Genomic DNA, 27,047 nt, shown 5'->3' on the forward strand with positions numbered 1-27,047 from the left:
ACTATGGGGAAGAGGTGGGAAAGAGATGAGGTCTTCCATCCTTGTTTCCAAACCCAAAATGTGAACAGAGACGAACCTCAGGGACCTAAACAAGAAATCCGACACCCAGGGCTTCTTTGCCCACTTCTGGGCTGTTGTGGGAGGAGAAGGGGTAAGAGCCTGGGAAATGGCTGAGGGCAGAGCTGGTGGCGGATGGGGACAGGACCTGAAACAAGGGAAGTTAGGAAATGTGGGCGAGGCCCTTAATGACTGTGTGGGCTGACTCATGTGGGAGACCTAGCTTCAAGGCCGCATGGAGATCCAGCATCCTGTCAGGCGGGAGGCCAGTTGCGAGACCCTGGGCATCTCTAGTCTAAAGAGTTGCCAGCTAAGCGTGGGAGTCCCTAGGGGAGCAATCCTTGTGCTAATCCAATTATTCCCTAACAGCCTGCCTTACCTCCCTGATGTGAAGATGAACTCCTTAGGAGCCAGGTTCTCCAGGAAAGATGCTCTATGCTTTTTTTTTTTTTTTTTTTTGTAGAGACGGAGTCTTCCTCTGTCACCCAGGCTGGAGTGCAGTGGTGCAATTTTGGCTCACTGCAACCTCTGCCTCCTGGGTTTAAGCAATTCTCCTACCCCAGCCTCCCGAGTAGCTGGGATTACAGGCACACGCCACCACACCCAGCTAATTTCTTTTGTATTTTAGTAGAGACGGGATTTCACCGTGTTGCCCAGGTTGGTCTCGAACTCCTGAGCTCAGGCAATCCGCCCGCCTCGGCCTCCCAAAGTGCTAGGATTACAGGCATGAGCCACCCCGCCTGGCCCAGACGCCGCTCTATGCTTAAACATCTGCCAAATACCTGCTGTCAACCACTTATGTCGAGCATCATGTGGGCCTTGCCAAAAATGCTAATCCTCAGTTCTTTTCCCTAGAATCTGATTCCATGGGTTTAGGAATTCGGGAATCTATTTTCTAACAAGCATCCAGGTGATTCTTCAGGAAAGGCAAATTTGGAAAAGGCTGACTTGATAGTCTCTTAAATTCCCTTCAGTCCTAAATCTAGGCAGCAGAGAGTGTGTAGCAGGAAGAGCCCCTGGCTGATAGCAAGAGGCCGATTCTAGCCGGACCCTGCAGTTCACATGGCCCTGCGCTGGGGAAGCCCTAGAAGGGAAGGTTGGCTGCAGAGAAGGGAGTTTTCACCCATCAGTAATCAAGGTCCCAATAGAAGTGAAAATGGAAGTCAGGGAACAATTGGTTTTGAGCATCTTCCTGGGGCTTTTTCCCTTGCCTGGGACTGGCAGGACAGTGTAGGTCTGAGCCGCTTCCACGATACACAAGGGGGCACTTAAGCCCAAAGAATTTTTAAAACGTGCCTAAATTCCACAACTAATCAGAGGAGGCAGCAATCCAGATCTCCTGGTCTTCACCCTCCTCATTGTTGGGGTGCACCGCAGGGCACGCATGTTTCCTTGTGGCTTGTGGGAAAGCCATTGTCGTGGAGCGCCAGCGTCCTGAGTCCCTGGAAATTCTCCCAAGTGACCTGGAATCTAACATTTCCCTGGATTTGCACAGTCTATGATTGAAAGAACCGGGTCTGCGGTGGTGGGCAGGACTGAGGAAAGACTGTGAAAGCGGTAAGCACGGGAAGCAGGACTGAAAAGGAAAGAGGCACAGGGGCTCACAAAACCTGAGGGCCGCGTCCCAATGGGTGACCTGACCCATCAAGGTCTAACACCTGGCGGTGGCAAAGCTGGGCGAGAACCCCCGATCCACCTTTCCAAGCTGGGGCAGGGAAAAGGCAGAGTGCGAAGCGAGGTCTGATTTTGCAGAAGCTTTTTAGAAATTCGCTGTCAGACAAACCGAAAGACCAAACAAAACCCCTAAAAATCCAAGCCCGATTATTTCATCCACGTGGCACAAGAGCAAGCCAAAAAAAAAAGAGGGGGGTGGCGTCGTAGGGCGGGGGAAGAGTCACCCGTCCCGCCCCTGCTGGAAGGAAGGGATTTGCCGGGAGAGCAAACTTCTGACACCGCCTGGGTCGCTGACTCCGCGCGGCCGGGCGGGAGGGAGGTCGAGGAGGCCGCTCGCACAAAGCCGCGGAGCCGCTGCCCCCTCTCCCCGCCCCCTGCCCGGCCAACGCCGAAGCGCGGAGAGCAGCCGCGGGCCCTTTAAGGGCCGCGAGGTGCGCGGTCTCTTTAAGGCGGGTCCTGGTGGTTTCTGTTTTCTGAAGGAAGTGACGGGGGGTGGGATTGAATGAAAAGTGCAAAACACAGGCTCGCAGCGCTGAAGCCCGGGGCCGCGGAGCCGGGCCGGGGCAGCGAAGTCTCCGCCTCGGGGCCGCCGGGGGCGCGCTGCCGAGCGCTACCCACGTGCGTCCGCGCCACCTCGCGGGCGACCCCGCGGCCAAGGCCCCCGGCGGAGCGGCTCCCGGGCGCCCCGAACTAGCCCCCAACTTTGGGCGAAGTTTGCCTGCGCTTCTCCCCGCCCCCACGCGGCGCGCCAGGGCCGCGGACTGCAGCGGCCCCCGGGGATGCGCCTTCCCGGGGTACCCCTGGCGCGCCCTGCGCTGCTGCTGCTGCTGCTGCTGTTCCCGGCGCTGCTGGGAACGGGTGCGTCGGCCGAGCTGCGGGTCCGCGTGCGGCTGCCGGACGGCCAGGTGACCGAGGAGAGCCTGCAGGCGGACAGCGACGCCGACAGCATCAGCCTCGAGCTGCGCAAGCCCGACGGCACCCTCGTCTCCTTCACCGCCGACTTCAAGAAGGTGAGGCGCCCTCACTCGCCGGGGTGGCACCTTCAAGCCTGAGCCCCCCGGGATCCCAGGCGCCCTCTTGCCTGCAGACGGAAAGACGGGCCCAGGAGGGAGACGCGGCTGGCCCAAGGTCACGCCAGGCTCTTCTCTACACCTCTTTGCCCACTCCCCAGGGCCCACCCCTTCATTCTCTCCAAAGAACCCCTCTGCTGCCCTTTCTCACTCCCTCCTCCAGCGCTCCCAGAGCCCCCCAGGTGCTAACCCTCCTCCAGAACTCCTACTAACGACTGGACTCCCTTCTTGGAGTCATAACCCTGTGCTCTAGTGGGAAAGTCCTAGGCGAAGTGTTCTCACTGTGGGCTCTCACTGTGGGTTCTCGCTGTGTGATCTAGAGCAAGCAAGTCTCTTTCCTCCTATGGGCCTGGCTTCTCACCCCTGTACAGGGCACTGAGGGGTCTGCGAGGCCTCCCAGCCCTGACATTTTGGAGTCCCTCTGTCACCTCTCCCTCTGTTTCACTTTTCTGGGGAGAGCTGGTTGCCCCGGTCCCTCTCAAGCCGGGAGAAGTCCTGTCTCCTCTTTGGTCTGGAAGGCTGGAGCGCTTGCAGCAGGAGGATCCTGGAGAGATACCCCAGCTGAGGCCCCCTCCCTCTGGGAGAAGTGCTGCCCTTCACTCTGCCTGGCAGAGAAGCGAGCCAACCCCCCTATTTTGGCCCAGATTAGTGTGTGTGTGTGTGTGTGTATGTGTGTGTCTGTCCGTCCCAGATTAGGGTTAGGGAGTTAGAGACCAGCCCGGGGTGTGTGTGTGTGTGTGTGTGTCTGTCTGTCTGTCTGTCCCAGATTAGGGTTAGGGAGTTAGAGACCAGCCCGGGGTGTGTGTGTGTGTGTGTGTGTGTGTGTGTGTGTGTGTCCCAGATTAGGGTTAGGGAGTTACAGACCAGCCTGGGGGTGTGTGTGTGTGTGTGTGTGTGTGTGTGTGTGTGTGTCCCAGATTAGGGTTAGGGAGTTACAGACCAGCCTGGGGGCATGTGTGTGTGTGTGTGTGTGTGTGTGTGTGTGTGTGTGTGTGTCCCAGATTAGGATTAGGGAGTTACAGACCAGCCTGGGGTGTGTGTGTGTGTGTGTCCGTCCCAGATTAGGGTTAGGGGTGTGTGTGTGTGTGTGCGTGCATGCGTGCGTGCGTGTGTGTGTGTGTGTCCCAGATTAGGGTTAGGGAGTTACAGACCAGCCTGGGGTGTGTGTGTGTGTGTGTCCGTCCCAGATTAGGGTTAGGGAGTTAGAGACCAGCCCGCTCTTGGTGTGTGTGTGTCTGTGTTGGAGGGAACAAGAAGGGCCTTGCACCCAGGGGGCTGGGGGATTATCAGGAAATGGGCCTGGATGGTGAGTGACTAACAGTGACCCAGGAGCAGGAAAGCTGGAGGAAAAGACGGTGGGTAAGTCTTAGGTATTCAAAAGGAGCGTTCTGTCTCCTTCCCCCAGCTAAAGAGAGGCCCTGTGAGGCTCTGTCCCTGGGGGAGTGCAGGGGTGAAGCAGATTAGATAGCTGGGGGAGCCCCGGGCCCTGGGGACCCTTGCTGAAGCGCCTGTCTTTCCTCCCTCGTAGAGACAGGGCGCTTTAGAGGAGAGGTGGCGGAGTTTGGGGAGTCAGTTAGGGACCCAGCCGGATTGCCATAGTTAGCAGGGGTGAGGGGTTAGGCTTGATCGCTAGAGGGAGGTGGGGTTGGGGGTTGAGGCTTGACCACTGATTGCCCCAGGGCCACGGAGTTGTCACTGACATTGGACATAAGCAGGCAGATGGGGGGTGGGGTAGTGAGCGTTCACACATGGGAAGACTTTGTAGCTCATCCTTACTCCACAGGCCTAAGCTAGACTCTCAGATGCAGGTTGAGAGAGAGGGAAGCTGAGAGGGTCGGCTTCCCCCCCACTGCCTCCCCACCTAAACCCTAGGAGAATTTTATCAAGTGTGTTCTGTTCCTGAAAAATCTATGTTAGTGGCTGGATCCATCAGGAATCGGGGATCTAATCTTCTGTCCAAGCCCTTTGTCCTTGAAAGTTAGCCTTAGGCCAGGCTGTGAGGCTCCCACCCCCCCTGCCCACTGGACGTCATCTTGTGGCTGCACTAGAATCCTGCAGAGACTTCCCTGGCTGTGGCCAGGATAGTGAAAGGCAATGGGTAGGGCTGAGCTTTTATAGCCTTTAGCTACAGCTGGAAGGTTTTTATTGCTCTGATCTGAAGGGAGAGGCTAAGAAGTGCCCAGGTAGCTGTGATGTGATGGCAGTAGTGGCTGATGGCAGGGGTGGGGTGCTGGGGATTGGAGTGAGGGTATGCTGGGCATCTGACTGCCCAGTTAGAAAGTACATTTGGAGATTGTGAGCACCTCATTTGAATCTCTGCAGTGGTTCAGACCTCCATCCAGGTTTCTGAAGTCTGATTTTCAGGTTAGCCTCTGACCCAGAAGCTACCATTTCATACCCACCTCTGGCATCTCCAATTTCATCAGCAAGGGAGGGAATTGGGAGTGGAAGACACAGAAAAGAAACCAGCTTTCCCAAGTCCCTTTAACTCCAGGTTTCTCCATTGGCCTAGGACGGGATGGAGTTGGAGAGTGCAGTGTGGGGGAGAATAGCCTTATCCTCACCCAGGCTACTCACTCACTGCCTGCACTGGCCATAGCAGCTTCTATGTCCAAATCCTTCCAGGGTGGGTCACCTCTCAGTTCTCAAGGCCTCATGCCTCATAGTCTTTGTCAGATTTCTACAAGAAAGTTCGGTCTAGAAGGAATGATTTTTCCTATAAGAAAAAGACTCGGGCTGGGTGTGGTGGCTCACATCTATAATCCCAGGATTTGGGGAGGCTGAGGCAGGCGTATTGCTTGAAACCAGGAATATGAAATCTTCAGGCCAAATGAGACCCCTGTCTCTACAAAAAATTAAAAAATTAGCTGAGCACGTTGGTGTGTGCCTTGTAGTCCCAGCTATTCAAGGAGGCTGAGGCAGGAAAATCACTTGAGCCCGGGAGCTGAGGCTGCACTGAGCTGCAATTGTGCTACTGCATTCCAGCCTGGGAAGTCGTGCTTTTTGTGTTTCTTGTACCAAACTCATTTGCAGTGGTTTGGGAAAAGTCCTAATCTACTTGGGAAGAGTCTTGTTTGCCATTTGATCACGTTGGGGAGAACAGTCCAGACAGAATGAGACAGACTTGGTTTACCACTTATTAGCAGGTTCACCCTGGGCAAGCTATTTGATCTCTCCAGGCCTTCATTTCTTCATCTGTAAAGTGGGCATATCCCACGGTTAGTAGTGCCTATGACATACTCACTCTCTATTAGATACTGTGTTAAGTGCTCAAGACATAGGAGCCGTTAGCTTTGCTAATTGTGGCTCACACAGCATTTCAGCAAGGATCTTCTCTGCTAAACTTGGACTCAAAGACATTGAACAACAGACCCAAGGTCATGCAGAAAAGTCAGTACTGAGCCTGGAGGAGCCTTGAGCTCTTCATCGTAACCTTCTCCTTGAAGTTCCATAATTGCTGGCCAGCCCCTCAGAGCAGGAGCAGCCATCCTTGTCCTGACAGTCCACCCAGGGCAGCAGTGAGCCCCGCTGTGTGGGATGGGACCAAGGCCTGTATCTGATTCCCAACCCTATCCAGCCCCCTCTCTCCAGCCCTTCCCACCCGTTTGCCTCTACCCGCGTCAGAGTTCTGACAGTCTAACTCTTTCCCACACTGCCACCCTGAACCTTGACGCAGCACAGCAGTCACAGTCGTCAACCCACTGGAGGACACTTAGCCTGGAGCCCAGGTGAGGCTTGCAGACTCAGTAGCTTGCAGCTATCAAATGGCCATCATGCATTACTGCAAGCCCTGCCCAGAGGCTGAGTGAAGGCCATCAGGCTGACTGAGCCGCAGCTCTGAAAGAATGCCACAGCTCCGAAAGAATGCCACAGTTCAGTGGCTCGCAGCTTTGCCGCACCTCACAATCACCTGGGGAGCTTTGAAAACTCCCAATACCTGGGCTGCAGTGATTTCACCCTACCAGTGAAATCAGAATATCTCAGGATGGGAGTCAGGCAGCAGTCGTTTTGGTTTTGTTTTTTCTTTTAAAGAACCCAGGTGATGTAATCCCAGCACTTTGGGAGGCCGAGGCAGACAGATCACAAGGTCAGGAGTTCGAGACCAGCCTGGCCAATATGGCGAAACCCCGTCTCTACTAAAAATTAAAAAATAAAAAAAATTAGCTGGGCATGGTGGCATGCACCTGTAGTCCCAGCTACTCAGGAGGCTGAGGCAGGAGAATCGCTTGAATCCAGGAAGTGGAGGTTGCAGTGAGCCAGGATCGCGCCACTGCACTCCAGTCTGGGTGACAAAAGAACCCAGGTGATTCCAATGTGCAGCAAAGTTTGGGAACCACTGGCACAATTGCTCTAGGGGAGGGGAGGGGACCTGGAGAAGGAGCCAGGTCAGGTTAAATGAGGGTAGGGCCCAAACTCAGTCACATATTTGAAACCTGTCATCTTACCCACAGTAATCCTAACGTGTTTTGAGCAGCACATATACTTCAGGCCTAATGCTGTGTGCCCTCAGTACACAAACTAATTCACAGTGTGCCCTCGGTGGGCAACACTCTCCTTTATACTCCACATCCTATGGGTGTAATTAGCCCTGGATGTACATAATCACTGGCATATCTAATCATAGGTGTGTCACCATCCCCTCTCCCTAACCTGGCTGTTTGACAGCCCTTCTGGTCTACCTCCTGGAAGCTGGTATTCTTGCCAATTTCTCTTTCACCTCTGTCCCCCAGTCCGAGTGGCCAAAAGCTGGGAAGAGGATGAGTCACGCTCCAGGCTGCCTGCCTTGGGGCTGACTGGATGGGGAGGGTGATACTGACAGATATGAAGAAGGTCATGTGTGATGGCATCAGGGTGGTGGGTGGTGGGGGTCCCTTTCCCCTCCCAGCATCAGGGAGGATAAGGAGACACAGACTCCAAAAGTGTGGAAAGAGGGGATCCTGAAGGCCCACAGCTGGAGCCTTGGAGGGAATAAGCAAGATAAGGGGAACCGTACAGCTGTGTGGGTCAGCTCAGGGCCACTTCGAAGGGACGAGGACCCATGGAGGCTGGAAGCTTGAGCCCTGTCCTGGGCACTGATGAGTGAGTGGGAGCCAGAGGAAGGGATAGTCCAAAGAATGCTAGAGCCCCTGTGCCGGGGGGCCTGGTCTGGGGGTAGGGGAGCAACACGGGAAGCCTTGAGTTGCAGTCAGTGAAGATGTGGAATGTGCAGTGTCCACGTTGTCACCTAAGAACGTGTATCCCAAGGAGATATCACAGCACATAGATGTGGCACTGAGAAGCTTTCAGGGCCCAGTCTGCCTCTACCCTGTCTGTGTTAGTACCCTTAAGATTTGGCATGGAGACATCTGATGGATGGAAAGTCTCCTTGGGGAGGAGAAGGCAGTGGAGGTGCTTTCGGGAGAGGCCCAGACTTTTCTGGAGCTCAGAGCATTTCCTCACAGGTATTTACAAGAAGTCGCCAGATGGAATGACCAGGCTTACTGACATGGGGCTCCTGGGTCTAACACCTGTCCCTCCTCTGCGTGTGAGGAATTCCTCCTTAGATCAGGGATGGGCAGCCCTGCCTGAGGGTTCAGACCCCCTCCCTGGAGCTTGGCCAGCATCTCCCACCCCTGAATGCTATGTCCACTTGGAGTCCTAGCAAAAGATCCAGGCAGGCCATGAAGACTGCCACCTGGGATAATGGAGGATCCTGCTGGGAAGCTGGTGGGGAGAGTGAGTTAGTTCCCTCCCAGGCTTCCCAAGGCACAGAGAGGTGGTGGAGATAAACTTAGGACAGACTCCTGTTCCGCAGGTGGAGGGCCCAGCCTTGAAGTGAGGATTGCATAGGGTCTGGAGATCACCCATTGAGCAGTCCCTCATGTCATACATGGTCTTATCCGATCCTCACTGCCACAGACAGCAGGAGGCAAATGGTGCCTCTCTATGTAGACGTGCAGGCTGAGGCCTGGAGCTCTCAAGTAAGGCTGACAAGATCAAGCAGCTGATGATCCGATATTAGGACCCAGGGTTCCTTTCAGTATATCCTGACTGCCTGTCTGCCATGGTACCATGAGTGGGCTCCTTCCAATAGGCTAAAGAACCCTGGGGAGGGAGGTGGAGGGGAGAAGGAGGCTGGAAAAAACCTTGGTGCAGAGGAACAAATCCACAGAGACCCTCGTTTGTACAGACGTGGGCTGGGCCACTTCCCCCATGCTCTTACCTCTAGTGGATGGAGTATTGGCTACTTGGCCATGCCTGCAACTCCTCTCTCCCTTGCATGGCCTCTTGGGGAGCTGGGTGAGGGGGATGAGTTTGGAAAATATCTCACCAAGGCCAGATGTGGTGGCTCATGCCTATAATCACAGCATTTTGGGAGGCTGAGGCAGGCGAATTACTTGAGGCCAGGAGTTCGAGACCAGCCTGATCAACATGGTGAAACCCTGTCCCTACTAAAAGTACAAAAATTAGCCAGGCATGGTGGTGTGTGCCTATAATTTCAGCTACTCTGGGGGCTGAGGCAGGAGAATCACTTGAACCAGGGAGGCAGAGGTTGCAGTGAGCTGAGATCACGCCGTTGCATTCCAGCCTGGGCAATGGAGTGAGACTCCATCTCAAAAGAAAAGAAAAGAAAAGAAAATATCTCACAGACATTAGTGAGCAATCACTATGTACGTTTTTTCCTGCCACTTACCCACTGTGTGACTTGGCAAGTCACTTAACCTCTCTGAGCCCCAGGCCCCTTGCCGGTACACCAGAGACAACAGTGTGATGCTCGGGGCTCAGTGTGCGCAGTGACTAAGAGGCCTTTCGCAGAACAGAGGCCCGCGTGGGCATGTGAGGAGCGAGGTGCCAGTGCCCGCAGGCCGGGAGGTCCCTCTACCCCACCGTTAAGCATGTTGCTGCTGCTGCTTTTCTGCTGTAGGGACCAAAGCATCATGAGGAGCTAACATCCTTGAAGTTGGCAAGTGTTGAAGTGGCTGCCACTAGGGATTCAGATAAAGGGCAGGGAGCAAGGGAGGCATCAGGGCTGGGAATGCGGGTGAGAGGGAAGCATGGAGACCCGTCTTAGGAGCACTGAGTCAGCGGCACAGTGGGGCGCAGTTGATCCACATAAAGCCTCACATTGTTCCTGCAGCAGTCAGGACAGTGGTGACCTTTGGGATTCGGCTGACAGAGCACTGGTCTGGGGAGGGGCTGGGGGCAGGAGCACTGCTCTGGGTGAGTGGTTGTGCTAATGCCCCATGACAAGCGGCCTCTGTCCAGGCCTAGCCCTGAGGGGATGCTGGCATCTCATCATGGGGCAGCCTAGGTCCCTGGGCACTGGCCTCGGGATGTGCGTGACCTGGCTTTGGGTGGAATCCATCTACCCCGTTCCTGCTCGAGAAGCCTGGGCAGAGCAGCCAGGGTGCTTCCAGCTTTGCCGTGGGGCTAGGAAGGCACTGCTTCCTGGCTGGCTCTCCAGGCTAAACCCCCTCTCCCCTCCCCAGCCCAGCGAAGCCAGCCCCTTCTCTAGCCATAAAGCAGCCCCAGCCAGGAGCAGAGGAATAAATATTTAGATTGGCTCAGCCTGGGCCCCAGAATCACGCTTTCTGGTGTGACATGAAGGAGACCAAGATGGCAGAGGACACTCCCAGGAGACAGCGCCAGCTGTCCAGGAGCAAGGGGGCTGGAAGAGTGGGAGGGGGCCAAGTGGCTTTGTGTGGCCCTAGAGCGATGACCTGCAGCCTGGGCCGTGACCAGCACTGGACAGTGGTGGCTGGAAGCAGGGTGTGGAAGGAAGGGGCAGTCTGCTTCTCTGGCCCCCTTTGCTTTCCATTCCCCTGCAGGCGGGCCTCCCCTCAACCCCCAGGGCTTTCTGGGGAGGGGCTGAGGAAGAACGCCTGGAGAATGGGGCCAGCTAGGAGCCATGATGGGAAGGCAGGGTGCCAGAGCAGACTAGGCAGGCTGGAGCGAGGTGATGACATGCGGTGAGAGTTTGTGCTTCTGCATGTACGCATGTACACGTGTGTGTGTGTGTGTGTGTGTGTGTACACATGTTATGAGAAGTGGTGTCGGGAGGAGGCGTGTGAGGAGAATCGAGCAAGTGAGGAGGGTGATGCGGGATGTGCCCTGACACTGGGCGTGGGATGGGGAATTCACAGGGGGGCGGATGTGGGGACTGCGGAGAGGGGTGTGATGAGAGGGTGGGGAGTCACCTCTGCCGGGAACAGGGAGACTGAGGGAGGAGACAGGCCCAGATGCGCCCCTGTGGAGGGAATGGGAATGTGGAACAGGAGCCACTGGGAGACCTTGCGGGAAGGAGACTGAGACCCAGCTTGTCTGTGAAAGAGGACTGTGTGCGCAAATGGGGAAGCTGTGTGAGCCTGTGTGTCAGTTCAGATTAGGCTCGGCCGTGAGTAACATAAACCCCCAGGAACAGCGGCTGAGGCTGTGGCAAAACAGCCTGTTTCATTCTTCCCAATGTTATCTGAGTCTGGAAGCCAGTCAGGGCTGGTGTGACAGCCCTGCTATCCCCTGGGATCCAGGGGCTCCCTCCCCACCCTCAGTGCTGAGCACAGGATGTCTGCCCAGGGGTGCTCTGCCGTGTCTCAGCACATTCCCCCAGTACGGCTGAACCAGAGCAGCCTTCCCTCTGGAGACACAGGTGGATCCCAGTCAGACAGCGTGGCTGGGATGGGCACAGGGAGGAATTGAGTATCTGGACAAGGGCTAAGAGGGGAGCCAGGACAAGCATGAAGATCACTGGACTCAGAGTCAGGAGGTCTGGGCTTCTGGCCCTGGCTCTGCCACTGTGTGACTCGTGAAGGTTACTTCCCTGCTGAACCTCACTGGACCATGAACTAGATGATCCCCTAAACCTTCTAGATGCCAAAATAGCAGCTGTAGCACTACCAGCCTGCAGGAGCCCAGCTACAGGAAAGGCCAAGAAGAAAGAGTGTCTGCACATTGGAGGCCGGTGGGTTGATGGAGGCCCTAGAGCATTCATTCGTTCCTCCAGCTACTAAGCATTGAGTCCCAGCTGTGCGACAGACCCCAGGGTCACTATGTGAGTAGGCTAGAGTCGCTGCTCTTGAGCCAGAGGCAGGTCACAGAGGGCCTGGATGACTTACTGCCTGGGCAGAAGGTGCTCCATGAGGACAGAGATCATCTGCCCGGGGCATTGAGATCCAAGGCACTCTCACAACCTCAGGCGGAGTCTGATTCAGCTCCAAACCACAGGTCCCTCATGTCACCCCAGGCTCAAACCCACCAATGACTTCCAGAGAGGCACAAGAGGAAGCCTCCCACTCCTCAGCCTGGTTCAGACCCTGCGTCCTGCTTGTGTCCTGGCCCCTTGCCAACCTCATCAGCACTCACTACCCTTCCCTTCCTCCCCTAGTACATTCCCACCACTTTTCTCGGAGAACTTTTCCATGCTGTTGTTCATTCACCCTTCACGTATTCCTTATCAGATGTTTATTGAACACCTGCTGTGTTCCAGGGGGCAGGGATGCACTTCAAGCAAGCCACTTTTCCCGGCTCAAGAAGTTGAGTCTGGAAAGAAAGACAAGTAAAGAGGTCAGCACAAACACAGTGGGAGGAGACAGTGGGATTTGTGCTCTAGAGGCAGCGACTGGGATTGGCCAACTCTGCAGAAGGGCTGGTGAGGGCAGCACTGGGAGGGCAGTCAGAGGAGGGTCGTTTGTGAGCTGTGCCCTGCACACAAGGCACAGATAAGACAGCTCTAGACAGCTGAGCACAGGGCATCCAGGCTGAGGAACCTGCTCACAGAAAGGCCTAGGGGTGACAGAGCATCGCTCATTCTGGGAACTACAAGCTCTCCGGTTCAGTGCATGGGAAGTGCAGCAGTTGCTGTGAGCAGGGACCTGGGATGCCAGGCTCTGGGGGTAGGCTTTCTGGTGAGGACAAAGGGAGCCCTTGAAGGGCATTCGGCTGCTTGGGTGATAGTAGCATGGAGGGATGATTGGGTGGGGCATTGGGAGACTCACACCTCGCTGTCTTCTGTAAACGCCTCATTGCTGGAAAGCCCTCCAACCTTTAACTGTCAAGGGCCAATGAGGCGTCCCTCACTGTGCGAAGTCTTCCCTCCCTCATGCCACCCTCAGCCCCAACCTTAAGGGGACAACAAGCACTCCCTCATCCACCCTTTACCTCCATTGCACTTGGAGTAAACCTCAACCCTAGGCCTATTGTTCACTGACTTGAGTTGTCAGAAGTCAGCCTCCTCCACCATCCCCTGGAAAACAGGAATCTGTCTTGGCCAAGGCCACTCCCCTGCCAGGTGCTTGTGAAGGCCCTGCCCCAGGTCATGCTAATCAGTGCTCTCCCACTGATTGGCTGATTACTTGCAAGCCCCAGAGGAGTCAACTGACCTGTCTAGGCCGTAGATACATCTAGAAGAGAAAAATCTTGGCTCCTGGGTCTTCAGGAGTGGAGTAGATTTCAGTTGCAGCAAGGCAGACATAGAGCCAGGAATTGCAGCAACAAGAGAGAAACCGAATGTTCAGCCCACTGTGTTCTGAAACCTTTCACTCATTTATTCCCTGCAACAGTCCCTCGAGGTAGATACCGTCGTTTTACTCATCTTGCCAATGTGGAAACTATGGTACAGAGAGGTTAAGTAAATCCCCTCAAGGTTATGTGGCCAGCAGAGGCAAAGCCAGGATCTGAACATGGGTAACACTGGCTCCAGAGCCTTTGTTCTTAAATTCTGTGCTATCCTAGAGCCTACTACTCCTTACTTAAAACTACAGACGAGGACCCTAGCAAACACTGTTTCCCTGAGGTACTTGCCACACCCTCTGCATGGCCCAGATCCTGGCCCTGGATGTGGTATGTTCCAGTTCTTCCAGGTAGGCTGGAGTTTCCTGGAAGCTTGTGGGAGAAGGAGCCTTATAACAACCTCCCGTCTTGGGGGCTCCCGTCCTGAGCCTCAGGAGCCTGCCTGCAGCCCCTGTCGTAGGCTCTTCCCCAGCTAAGCATCTGCTTTAGGCATTAGGCCACATGAAGTACATCATCCCAATAGATTCCTGGGCAAGGAGGAAGGCTGGGAGCCAGGCTTCCATCTGGCCTGGGCTTAGCATCTGAGGGGACTTTCACCCTTCCCTGTGAAGGTTGGAGGAAGAGGGGGCCCCAGAACCTTGCCAGGGAGTCTGAGGTGCAAGGAGTGGAAAGCAGGAGGGACACTGGTCAGGATGATAGAGCCCTGTTACCAAATAGACCCAGAAAGTAGGGCTGCCCGCTCCTTCTCAGGGATCAGCAAGTGGAATGTGCTTTTCTGGGGAAATAGGACGAAAGGGCCAGGCGCAGTGGCTCACGCCTGTAATCCCAGCACTTTGGGAGGCCAAGGCGGGTGGATCACCTGAGGTCAGGAGTTCGATACCAGCCTGGGCAACCTGGTGAAACCCTGTCTTTACAAAATACAAAAATTAGCCGGGCATGGTGGCACATGCCTGTAATTCCAGCTACTCCAGAGGCTGAGGCAGGAGAATTGCTTGAGCCTGGGAGGTGGAAGTTGCAGTGAGCTGAGATTGCACCACTGCACTCCAGCCTGGGTGACGGAATGAGATTCGGTCTCCAAAAAAAAAAAAAAAAACACGCACACAAAGAAGAGACTGGAGAATTTGCGGTTTAAAAAGTCCTGGCAGAGGCCGGGCACAGTGGCTCACGCCTGTAATCCCAACACTTTGGGAGGCTGAGGCAGGCAGATCACAAGCTCAGGAGATCAAGACCATCCTGGCCAACATGGAGAAACCCTGTCTCTACTAAAAATACAAAAATTAGCTGGGCATGGTGGCCCATGCATGTAGTCCCAGCTACTCGGGAGGCTGAGGCAGGAGAATCGCTTGAACCCGGGAGGTGGAGGTTGCAGTGAGCCAAGATCGCGCCATTGCACTCCACCCTGGTGACAGAGCAAGACTCTGTCTCAAAAAAAAAAAAAAAAAAAAAAAAAAATGAAGTCCTGGCAGGGCAGGCAGGCGGGTTAGAAGGATATTCCTTCCTCCTCTTCTCCTCTTATTTGTGTCATGCTTTTTGGTAGTTGCAGGAACCACGAGCCAGAGCTGCCACATTCCAAGGCAGGTGTGCTGACTTAAGGCAGGCTGCCGCCAGATGGGCATGATGGGGAGCGGGTCCTAATCCCACCTCTGCTGCTGGCCAGCTCAGGCATCAAGGGCAGACCCCACAACCTCTGTGTGCCCGAGTTCCAGCTTCTTTAGCTGAGCATCAAGGAGATGAGACTAGCTGATCCAGGAGGCAATTATGGATTCTGGTTAAGAGAGCTCAGGCTTTGAAGTCAGACTGTCTGGGTTAAGATCCTGGCTATGTTTCCTCTTAGTCCATGACCTTGAACAGCTTACCTAATCCAAGCTCGGTAACAATCATAGCTCCTACCGCCTGTTGTAAGGATTTTAAAGAGGATCATACATCCTTTTGACCCATAGAAACAATGTTTTTTCTCTTCTAGTTACAAATTTCAGTACCTCTTTTTCCTATACAAATAGGAGATACGGAGGAATTCTTCTCTGTGAGAAATTATCATTCCCTTCCTGCACCCCCAGTCAGTTCCCATTTTGACAGCATTTTGTTATTGTCATTGATGACATTATTAATATAGAAGCAGGAAAAAAGCTCAAATAGATTTCTTTCATCCTCTAGTCTGGTCTGAAAGTTCAAATACCTTCTCTTGCCAATGGTAGTCAGGTGATGTCACCAAGCAAAGAGACCCCCTGAGCAGCCCTGAGACTTCCGGATATTTCATGCACCTGTGGTATTGGAGAAGCTGCTGTGAGTATCCAGATAGGCTTCTCTCCAAAGAGTCAGAGCTGAAAATACCAGGGAAGTGGTTTTTGGATCCTTCCTGGGGGATCCTGCCAGGGACATGGCCTGGCTCAAGCTCTAGCAGGGGAAGTCTGGTATCAAGTCTCACCTGGCAGGAATTGAGCCCAGAATGGAATATGCTACAGGCAGAGCAGCCTCCCATCTCTCCTCAGCCGACCTGAGTGAGGGGAAGATCAGATAGCCCAGGCTGGCAGGACAAGGAGATTGCAGCATCATGACCAAGAAGGGATTTCCTGTTGAGAGGAAGCAGGGGTTAAGCTGAGCTCTGATTCACCTTCTTCACAAATCTCTGGGATCATAAGGAACCTAATGGAACCTTCCTCAACAGCTGAGCCTCAGTTTCCCTTTCTGGAAAACCTCCCCCTATACTTCCATACCTCATTGTTCCAGAGATCATTTACAATAAAAGCAAGTAAGAGAAACTCTGTGTAGAGTTAAAGGATTGCAGAAATACATGGGCATTTATGAGATGACATGCACTTGTTTGTTGCAGACTACCTACGATGCTTGCTGGTCACCTACAAGAGTAATCCCAGCTAGCGCTTACCCCATGTGAGAATCTTCCAGATAACTTACTTAGTCCTCACCACGACCCTGTCACATAACTGGGATCATCCCCATTTTACACATCAGAGAAATTAGGGGAAAGCCTGGAGGACTCACTAATACATTGCAGCTTCGGGGCAGAGCTGTGAGTCCCTTGCCACATGTATTGGACTCCAAGGGGGCCACTCAGAGCCTGTTGCTGAGACACTTCTGTTTTTGAGGGTGTACAGCAAGTACTCAGTGACTGTGTGGTGGGGAGCTGGGGCCCGGGCATTAATAGATGATCCACAGAGCTGTCATTCTAAGTCTCAGTGCAGAGCCATAGGGGTTCCCAGCAGAGAATGGTCACTGAGGCCAGGGTGCCTCCACCACAGGAGGGGTCTTGACAGATGTAGACCACTTCTGACTGGGACCCACTAACTTCTCACTGGGAGCAGAGTTAATCAAGTCACAGAGATGGGTAAGAAGGCAAGGGGCCCCTTCTCATGTGGTGAGCAGTGCAGGTGGGCAGAGCACAGGGCTCCAGCAGCCAGATAGGGAAGGGGGCCCCAGCCCACCCTACAGCTCTACTCCCTCCATCCTGCTGCAGACCCCCCATTCACACAGTGAGTCAGTAACAGGAAGGAGCCCTTGGACTGCGGCAATGCCATTAGCGACCCCATGGGGGAAAGGGGAAGTGGGGAAGGAAAGGAAAAGGCGAGGCATCCTAGCTCCCTCAGGCCGGAAGGCTGCAACAGCTGCAGCCAGCCTCCCTGTCTGCCCTCACCCCGTCCCGGCTCCGCCACCCCACTCACTCAGAGGTCGGTGGCCAGGAGCCTGGCCAATCAGAAGCACCAAGGGCATCTTGAGACCTCTCCCCAAATCTACTGAATAAGAATGTCTAAGATTTCTAGCCATTACAACTACAAAGAAAAAAAAAGTCAGAGAAAGGAACTCTGGAATCAGTACTGGAAAAGTCCAGCCCTCCTCCATGATGCCCTGGTCAGGTGCCTGTAGAGGCCCTGACCCACCCTGATCAGGGTGAGGTTAAGGGGTTCCACCAAGAGGAATCATCAGCTGGAAAAAACTCTAGTGGTTCACTTTGTCAATTTTCCAGGAGGCTTTGGAACATTTGGGGTGTGTTCTTTCTTTTAAGTCACGGGTTTAAATGGAAAAGATAAAAATTCCTAGACCAGCAGGAGGGAGGTGTCTGTTGCCGGGCAGTGTCCAGGCATCCTCTTCAGGGGCCAAGCTGAGCACCCGGTGGGCCAGTGGGAAGGTCCCGCACCCTCCAGCTGTTCCCATCCTCCTGCCCTTCTTCAGGATGTGAAGATCTTTCGGGCCCTGATCCTGGGGGAGCTGGAGAAGGGGCAGAGTCAGTTCCAGGCCCTCTGCTTTGTCACCCAGCTGCAGCACAATGAGATCATCCCCAGTGAGGCCATGGCCAAGCTCCGGCAGGTAAGTGCCCCACCAGGCCTGCCTGGCCCAGATCCCGACCCGCAGACCCAGCCCAGATCCCATCCCACAGACGCGGCCCCTGCAGCCAGCCTAGCTCTAAGCTCTGATTCCCCAATCTTAGCCTCTCACCCAGCTCCTCATCTTCATGCTGTTCCTGGACCCACTGCCCTTGACCTGCCCTCATCCCTGGTACCCCATTCACCCTAGAGTCCTGAGCCCCTGATTTTGCCCCAGGCCAAACCTGACCCTACAGCTGCAGATCGCTAACTGAACCCCAACTCTCAGATTTCTCCCGTCTGGTTCCAGCACCTCCCCGTGTGTGACAGGCTAGGGGCTTGGGCTCTGAGGTCAGATCAGGCATCACATCTCCTCCGTCACTCATTAGTTGGGTGACATTGGACAAGTTACTTTCAAAGCCACAATTTTCTCATTGAAACTGGGTTATGGGGGAATTCAGTGAGCTAACATATGTAGTGTTCAAGACCCTCAAAGCTGCCGGCCTGCTCCTGCTGTCTTCTTAGACCCAGGGCCTTGCCCCAGCCTCATCTAAGTTCCCTGGCCTGTCCAGCAGAGCCCGCCCTGGGGGCCTCCTCGCCCCTGCGCTTCAACTGCTTTCCCAAAGGGACTTGGTTCCCTGGATGTTGGAAAGTACGTGATTCCAGAGGTCATATGCCCTGGCACAGCTTGCCTGGCCCACCCACCTCCACCTCCCATCCACACCTCAGCATTCTCCATCAGGCCCCAGAGGTCAGCCCAGTGGCCAGCACATAGTTTGGGAAGTGTCCATTCTGGATAGAAGCTGAAAAGGCTGGACTGTACTCTAGGCATCAGTTTCACTACCAGTTGGAGACGGGTGGGGCTGCCACCCTGCAGATGGCCCCAGCATTCTAAAGGCAGTCAGCCTGGGCTTGCCTGACTCTGGAGGGTCAGGGGAAGATGGACAGGGGGCATTCTGAAGCCAGGTAGGAGTGACTTCTCTCCCACACACAGAAAAATCCCCGGGCAGTGCGGCAGGCGGAGGAGGTTCGGGGTCTGGAGCATCTGCACATGGATGTCGCTGTCAACTTCAGCCAGGGGGCCCTGCTGAGCCCCCATCTCCACAACGTGTGTGCCGAGGCCGTGGATGCCATCTACACCCGCCAGGAGGATGTCAGGTTCTGGCTGGAGCAAGGTCAGCTGGGAGCTGGGCACTGCCCACTGCTGGGTGGAGGGAAGGGGACGGGGAGACAGCACAGAGCAGTGGAGGAGGGCAGAGGCATCATTAGCCGAGTCTCATCATTAGCCAAGTCTCATCATTAGCCTTTCCTTTGTTCAGGAGACATTTACTGAACACCTACAGAGATGTATTGGCACAGGAATCAGAGATGTAGACACTCAGTTCCTGTCCCCCAGCAGGGTAGATCTGCACAGAGTTAAGTGTGATAGAGTACCATGATAGCTACAGGTGTTCAGGGAGGGACCCCCAAACCAGGCTACAGTTGGTCTGGGAAGGCTTCCTGGAGGAAATGGCACCTGTGTGACTATTCAGTGAGAAGATTCAGCCAGAGGAAAGGGCCCTACTCCAGGCAGGGCACACAGACTCTGCTAGGCCCTGTGGAGGGAGATTCCCAGGTACTTCCCCTTGTCCCTGCTCTTAGTGAGGACACAGAGATGGGGCCTTCTGTCATGGGTGTGGGGCACAAGGACACCCTGCCCCCCTCCACTGTCACCTCTCAGATATCAGCTTCAGGCCCTCCCTGGTGCCAGCATCTCTGCCCCAAGATCCTTGGAAGCTCCTCTCCATACTACATGGTCCCTGCCTTCTTGACCTCTGTGACTTCAGCGCTGACCCCTCTCTGGGTACCTTTCCCAGGACCGCCCTCAGGTCCTCTGTGTGGAGGGGAGAGGGAAATGGCGCCATTCCAACTCTGGGCCCCTGTGCCTTCTGCCAGCCAACTGAGCACTGGAGAAATGCCTGCTCCTCCCAGGGCAGGCCCAGATTTAGAAATGCCCAACCGAGCTGTGGTCTTGCCCTCCACACGTATACACCCTCCCCCATGGCCTGCACCCCAGACTATGCCACAAGCTTGACATAAGCGTCCTCCAGAAGCTGGCCTTTCCCATACAGCCCCTGAGCCTAATAGGGCCAGTCGCTTCCGTCTCCTCCAGCGCCCCAATATGCACACTTTCCCATTTGATACGAGCCCTGGCCACCCTGACCGGACCTGCCCCTCTGTGGGTGTGCTTAGCTGGCCCTTCTCTGCCTAGCCCTACTCAGATGTCACTTTTTTTTTTTTTTTGAGATAGAGTCTCACTGTTGTCCCCCAGGCTGGAGTGCAGTGGCACGATCTCGGCTCACTGCAACCTCCGCCTCCCGGGTTCCAGCAATTGTCCTGCCTCAGCCTCCAGGGTAGCTGAGATTATAGGTGCCCGCCACCGTGCCCAGCTAATTTTTGTGCTTTTAGTAGAAACGAGGTTTCACCATGTTGGCCAGGCTGGTCTCAAACTCCTGGCCTCAGGTATCCACCCACCTCAGACTCCTAAAGTGCTGGGATTACAGGCATGAGCCACTGTGCCCGGCCAGATGTCACCTTTTTTAAGAAGCCTTCCTTGACTTCCAACCTTGTCTCCCCACGCCTCTATCTCAGCACACTCCAGTATGGTGATTTTTTAAAGCACTGGGTGGCAGTGTGGTCGAGTGGAGGCCTTGAAACCTTGGCCAGATCATTAAACTCTGGGTCGATGTTCTCATCAGTAAAACAGGGATGACGATACTTAGCCCATGGAGTGACAGATGGAGGTACTGTAAGTAGAGCCCGTGGCACACGTTGATGCCGTAGAGGAGGGTGATTCCTATTTAATCTGTCTCTCCCACGAGCCCAGCACGGAGGAGCCTAGTAACCAGGTCTTACCTCTGTGTCCCATGGCAAGCTTGGAAATGGAGGTGTCTGTAAATGCCTGTTGGATGACAGAGGAGACCAAGTGGGGAATGGCAGAGGCCTCTGGCTAGGGGAGCTCCTTCCCTCCCTCCCTACCTCCCTCCCTGATCCTTGCCTCTCTCCCCCAGGTGTGGACAGTTCTGTGTTCGAGGCTCTGCCCAAGGCCTCAGAGCAGGCGGAGCTGCCTCGCTGCGGGCAGGTGGGGGAGCACGGGCAGCCTTGTGTCTGCCGCTATGGGCTGAGCCTGGCCTGGTACCCCTGCATGCTCAAGTACTGCCACAGCCGCGACCGGCCCACGCCCTACAAGTGTGGCATCCGCAGCTGCCAGAAGAGCTACAGCTTCGATTTCTACGTGCCCCACAGGCAGCTGTGTCTCTGGGATGAGGATCCCTACCCAGGCTAGGGTGGGAGCAACCTGGCGGGTGGCTGCTCTGGGCCCACTGCTCTTCATCAGCCACTAGAGGGGTGGCAACCCCCACCTGAGGCCTTATTTCCACTCCCCTGGCCCTAGAGCCTGGGCCCCTCTGGCCCCATCTCACATGACTGTGAAGGGGGTGCGGCATGGCAGGGGGTCTCATGAAGGCACCCCCATTCCCACCCTGTGCCTTCCTCGCAGGCAGAGAGGGAGAGAGGGGCTCCCCAGGCCTACACCCCTCCCTCCTGCATCTCCCCTGGAGCGTTCACTTACAAGCTGCCAAAACGTGATGGCCTATGGTTGTTCTGTTGAACTCCTTAAATGTTTAGACCCTAAAAGGAGTCTATACCTGGACATCCACCTCCCCAGACACAACTCCCCTCCCCATGCACACATCTGGAAGGAGCTGGCCCCTCAGTCCCTTCCTACTCCCCAACAAGGGGCTCACTATCCCCAAAGAAGGAGCTGTTGGGGACCCACGACGCAGCCCCTGTACTGGATTACAGCATGTTCTCATTTCTGGCCCCGAGGCTGCCTGTGGGGCGAATGGAGACCTCCCACCACTGAGACAGATCACAGACCACGAGTGCCTTTCCCGGACCTGGACGTTGCCTCCAGAGCAGGCACCAGCTCTTTCCCTCTCTACACAGAAATATTTTTGTAAGCTTCTGGGGCAGGGAGGGAGCATGAAGTACGAGGAAAACTTGAATTCCAGATTTTTAATGCAAAGTATTTATCATTTCTACCAGAAATAAACGTTTTAAGTTTTTACTTGACTGACGAGACCCAGAGTTTGGAGAAAACTTTTGGCCAGTGCTGCCACCTGGTGTCAGAAGTGTCCCCACACCCTAGCAGTGGCCTATCTTGGAACAACAACTTTGAAAGCACCTACTGTGTGCTCAGCCATTTGAGGAAGGAAGGAGGAGAAGGAAGATGTTACTAGGGAAGGATGAGATAAAACTTCTCCACCCAAGACAATGAGACAGACATAGCTGCAACCGTAGTAAGCCAGTCAGAAATAGCCAGCGCGAAGGCAAGAGATGGGATGGAGATTGGAACCCCGCTTCAGATCTGGGCTCAGCTACTTACCTGCTGTGCAGCCATGGGTCAAGTTGCTTGACCTTTCTGTGCCTCCACTCCCTTAGCTATAAAATGAGCTTACTTAAGAGACTGAAGTGAATTCTTGCATGTCAAGCATCTAGCACATAGTGCTGTTAGCCATTCTTAGTATCATTACTATTAGTGAAAAAAACAGACATTCCTGCAGCTATAAGTCTGACTCAATGAAATCAGACATCTGGAAGGCTCTCCACTTCCAAAGTATCTTTCAACATGAAAAGGCTGTAATAGGAAGTGCCGGGCAGGGTTCTGGATGGTTCCAGAACGAGGGATGTGCAGGTTGCATGTATTGGGAAAGGCTTTCCGGAAAAGCTGGGGTGTGGGTTGAGGCTGGAAGATGGCAACGATTTGGTAAGATGGAGGCAGGAGTGTTTTAGGGGCTGGGAGAGTCTCATGGGTTCCCCAGGGGACTCAACTTTCTCAAGGAAGAGATGGGGAGAGTCAGATCCTTCCCTGAAGGCCTTGGCGAGGGAAGGGGTTTGCAGGGCGGTCCCCTTTACTCTGCTCCCAGAACTCCCAGAACAGGCTGCAACCGCCCCTTGAACTCATGCAGGCCAGAGGGTTGAGGGAGCTGGGCTTGCTTGGCCTTGGTTGAGCTGAGGGTCAGCGGGGAGATAACCCTTTTCAGGTGGGCACACCTCCCTTCTGAACCTGTTTTCAAGGACCAGCTCAGCCTTGCTGGGGGATGGGGAGGGAGCTGTCCCATCAGTCACCCCCCAGGCCTTTTTCTCCTTCCCTTTCTGCCAGGACCTCCATCCCGAGCCCCAGCCATTGCTCCAGGAGGGCGAGGGACACTTGGAGAAGGCACCTGCTACCTCCTGTGTGCCTTTTTTGATGGAAGGGGAGTCCCCAAATCAGTATGTCTTCCCTTCTGATTTCCAAGTCACCAAAAATAATGCTTTTTTAAAAAGCAATGTTTTTAAGACTTGGAGTGTTTTTCTGACCTTCCTTGACTAGCACCTCCTAGCTTGTCTGGCCCCTGCAGTGAGGGGGCTCTGGACACCATCACTACAGACATCAGCTGCCTTGGGCTCCTTCTTAGTCTCAAGGGATGGTGATGAGAAGATTCCCTGAGACTGTTGGCTGACCTTACACTCTGCAAAGTAGGCACCTCCCACAGGGCCACATCCAAGGGCTCGAGTCCACCATTCCAAAGCACTCGCCCAACCGCCTCAGCCCCACTGTCACAGCGCCTGAAATCCTGCCGTGACAGTCACTTCTTTGCTGAAAAGCAAATTTTAGTGTGCGTCAGAATCACTTAGGAGCTTGTTGAAATCGATGTAGGTGGTCAGCTGTTTGGCAAACACTGAGATAAGACTTCCCTATCGCAGGAGGCTTTTGTGGCCATGTAAAACACTTGGGAGTGGTAATATCGGTACTTATTTCTCTGCGGACTTCAGGGTTTACAATGTGCCTTCATATAAATTGGCCATTGGCTTCTTGTAGTGATTCTGTAACATTTTATAGATGTGGCTCCCTTATAAAATTGTGTGACCAGCCCAAGTTCAAGTCCAGGCATCTTGTTAGAACAGAACTGAGATCCAACCCCTGTCCTTCCCAACCCCCTCCCAACCCAAAGGGCTTTATGAGGTTGGCCAGCCAGAACCTCCAAGAGCACAGCTCACCCACAGGAGGGGGACCCAGGCTTCGGTGGGACGGGGAGTAGTGTGGAGTGTAGAGCACCTGCTGGGCCAGTCTCTAGTAGCAATCACTGAACATGTGGGCAGGGGGTGGTGGGGACAGTGTCCAAAGCTTCCTGGGACCAGAATTGGCAGGAAGAAGTGCCTGATTTCCCTTTGCCAGGGTAAGCAAAGCACCCTTGGGGAGGCCAGAAACCCAGCCCTGACTGCTGCAAGCCGGGAGGATGAGTTGTGCCTGGTTCCCTGGGCAACCTCACCCAGGCTGGGCTGGACCTCACTGTGGACTTCCTGTGGGTTTTCTTCAGGCATCTCTCCCTTCAGGCTTGTTAGCCAAGGGAGGCCTTCAGTGGGGGAACTGTGGGCCACAGCTGGAGGACCTCTGCCCCAGGGTCTTTATTGGACCTGGCTCTGGTGGATGAGGGGACAAGGACTCCGGCAAAAAGGAGGGCAAGTGCCACTCTCAAGAACCAAAGGCTCGAGGCCAGCATTGTATGTGAGGAGCATGGGCACCCGCTGGGGCCCAGCTCTATGTGACCTTGTGTGGGTCACACACATCCCATAAGAGAGAGGGTCTCACTGGGTTATCTCTAAGGTCTTCCCCAACACTGGCATTCCATGTCTAATTGCCTAATATTCTCCCAAATGGTCTATTGGCCATTTGGCTACTGATGGAAAATCGAATTGTTTACTGTGACTTGCTCTTACAAGCCAGGTTGTAGGCAGGAATAGAAAAAACAGGCAACTGACTCTAATCCCAGCACTTTGCGAAACCGAGGCGGGCGGATCACCTGAGGTCAGAAGTTCAAGACCAGCCTGACCAACATGGCGAAACCCCCTCTCTACTAAAAATACAAAAATTAGCCAGCGTGGTGCTGGGCGCCTATAATCCCAGCTACTTGAGAAGCTGAGGCAGGAGAATCGCTTGAATCCGGGAGGTGGAAGCTGCAGTGAGCCAAGATCGCACCACTGCACTTTAGCCTGGGTGATGGAGCAAGATTCAATCTCAAAAACAGAAAAGAAAAAACAGGCAACTGGAATGTCTGTGTCACAGGCATGAACATTGTAGATGCTGTCAGATCATCCTACAGATGGGGCTGTTCCAGTTTACACACTTAACTAGCAGTGTCTGAAAGTTCCCATTCTCTCATATTCCTGTGGTATCAGCCAGGGCTCTCCAGAGAAACAGAACCAGTAAGATACATACACACAGAAAGATTTATTTTAAGGAATTAGCCTGCTGGATTTTGGGGTCTGGCAAGCCCAAAATCCTAACAAACTAGCAGTCTGGCAGCTGAGGCAAAAGTTAATGTTGGGGCCATCCTGGAGTCCGAAATTTGTAGGGCAGGGCAGCAGGCTGGAAGCTCAGGCGGGATTCTTGTGTTATAGTCTTAAGGCAGAATGCCTTCTTCAGGAAACATCCATTTTCGCTCTTTAGGCCTTCAACTGATTGGATGAGGACCACCCACAATACAGGGGTGATCCTTTACTTAAAGTCAACTGATTATAAAGGTAGTCACGTCTATAAAATACCTTCACAGCAACGTCTAGGCTAATGTTTGACAAAACAGCTGGGTATGAGAGCCTGGCCAAACTGGCACATAAAATGAATCACCATGCCTGCCATCGCTTGGTATTGTCATAAACTGTTCTCTGTTTGACCAGTGAGAAACATGACAGTATTCCAGGGCTTATTCTCAGTATCAGCTATTGGCTGTAGCCAGGTGACAGCTGAGCTGGTTGTTCCCCTCCACCCTTCTCTGCTCTCACCTGGGATCCCTCACCCTCTGGCTTCAGCCGATGAGAAGCACTGCAGATGGGAGCACAGGACAGCAGTGGGGTGTCAGTTCCCTGCTCGCTGCCTCAGCACCACACCTGTGGCACTGGCTTCATTCCTCCAAGCCTCCAGATCTTCCGGGGCTCCCATACCACTGTCTCCTCCTGTTGCCTCTTCTGCCCTCACTTCTCTGTGCCGCCCCTCTCTGGGTGCTGGTTCCCTTAAGCCTGCTGGCATCTCTGTCAATAACGCCTTTGTTAGAGGCACTCCGAGTTAAGTTGGTTCTGTTTTCCTGCAGAGACCCTGACTGATAACCACAGTGGCCCCTGTGGACCTAGAAGGTTAGTGGTAGAAGGGAAGAGGGTAAAAGCAGGTGGAAAGTGTGGGCTCACTTGGTGGGGATTCAGTGCAGACCTCCATGGAGAAGGGCTGGACCTCAGGAGCTCTCAGTGGAGCCAGAGAAAGACAGTCACAAGGGTGGTGTCCACATGCCCCTGGGGGGCAACAATCTCACCAGCCCTGGCTCCTGTGACAAGGTCCGGATTCCTAAGCAGGGAGAGGCAGGATGAGAGGCAGCTCCCTCCCCTCCTACATCACAGAAAGCAGAAGCCTCGAGAGGAAAAGCCTCTTCACCACTCCCTGGCCTATGCTGGCACCCACCTTCCCAGTTCCCCTCCTGTCCTCATGGAGACATGTCTTTTCTCCCCACTCCTCCGGACCTCCCTCTCTGGGGAAAATGATCCCCTCTTCCTCTAGCATCGCTCCCTTTCCTGCTTCCTTCCCAGTGGCCCTGGAGAATTCGCATTCTTTCTCATCTTAAGAACAAAATAAAAAACACCTCAAAACCAGGTCCCTCTCCACCTCTGCCCTATTTCTCCCTGCTCCTTCACAGACCAACTTTTTGCCAGCATCCTCCTCCCCAGCACTTTCCAACCTTAGAATCGCTACTCAAGGCTATGCAGCAATCAGCTAGGATGTGTGTCACAAGTCATCTGTTACTGAAATGGCTGAACTATTTTCACCAAAGTCAGGGCAGATTCCAGGTCCTTCCCATGTGAATATCACCACCCTCGTGGCTCCTGCTTTTGCGCCTTCACACTCAGTCCTTGTCTATACACTGATCCCACAGGGATCAGTGTCCTTTGCAGCCGCAAAGGGAAGTACAGGAGGTAGGACATTTTGACTGGCAGAGATGTCCAGCAACAGGACGGATAGCCCAGCAGGCCAGGAGCACCTGTCACTGCATTGACTGAGCAGAAACAACCAAGCTGGCTGACTCCAACTGGGGTTCTGGGCTGAGGTCTGGTCTTTGATGGGGAGCAGGGATTAGAAGACCCAATGGTGGTCTGAAACTAAAATTCGACATCTCCATCTTGCCTAGACCTGGGGCCCTCCCCTGTGCATCCCCCAGCCATGGATGGGCACTCCTGTGAAAAGATCTCTCCAGGGTCTTGCAGGTAGAGGTGCAAAAGTCAGGGTCACACGCCCCTGTGACCACAAGAGGGCGCGCAGGGCCTAGACTTGCCCTGAGCATGTAAGTGGATTGGGAAGGTTACCTGGGGTGAGGTGGGTCGG

At 54.3% G+C, this 27,047-nt stretch overlaps 1 protein-coding gene across 1 annotated transcript; it reads left to right on the forward strand.

The window, feature by feature from the left end:
* The first annotated feature begins 1,555 nt into the window (after positions 1-1,555).
* OAF (out at first homolog) lies at positions 1,556-21,715 on the forward strand. The gene is made up of 4 exons (XM_003777907.5): positions 1,556-2,741; positions 17,472-17,606; positions 18,597-18,777; positions 20,653-21,715. The coding sequence occupies exons 1-4, from the start codon at positions 2,511-2,513 to the stop codon at positions 20,925-20,927; spliced, it is 822 nt and encodes a 273-aa protein (XP_003777955.3). The 5' UTR covers positions 1,556-2,510; the 3' UTR covers positions 20,928-21,715.
* The last annotated feature ends 5,332 nt before the right edge of the window (positions 21,716-27,047 follow it).

Source organism: Pongo abelii, chromosome 9 (assembly GCF_028885655.2).
Source record: "Pongo abelii isolate AG06213 chromosome 9, NHGRI_mPonAbe1-v2.0_pri, whole genome shotgun sequence".
NCBI lineage: Eukaryota > Metazoa > Chordata > Mammalia > Primates > Hominidae > Pongo > Pongo abelii.

Excerpts from the sequence above, each read along its gene's own strand:
- OAF (XM_003777907.5), top strand. The coding sequence starts at position 2,511 with ATGCGCCTTCCCGGGGTACCCCTGGCGCGCCCTGCGCTGCTGCTGCTG. Across the intron at positions 17,607-18,596 it reads CCATGGCCAAGCTCCGGCAG|AAAAATCCCCGGGCAGTGCG; the intron begins GTAAGTGCCCCA and ends TCCCACACACAG. Across the intron at positions 18,778-20,652 it reads CAGGTTCTGGCTGGAGCAAG|GTGTGGACAGTTCTGTGTTC; the intron begins GTCAGCTGGGAG and ends TCTCTCCCCCAG.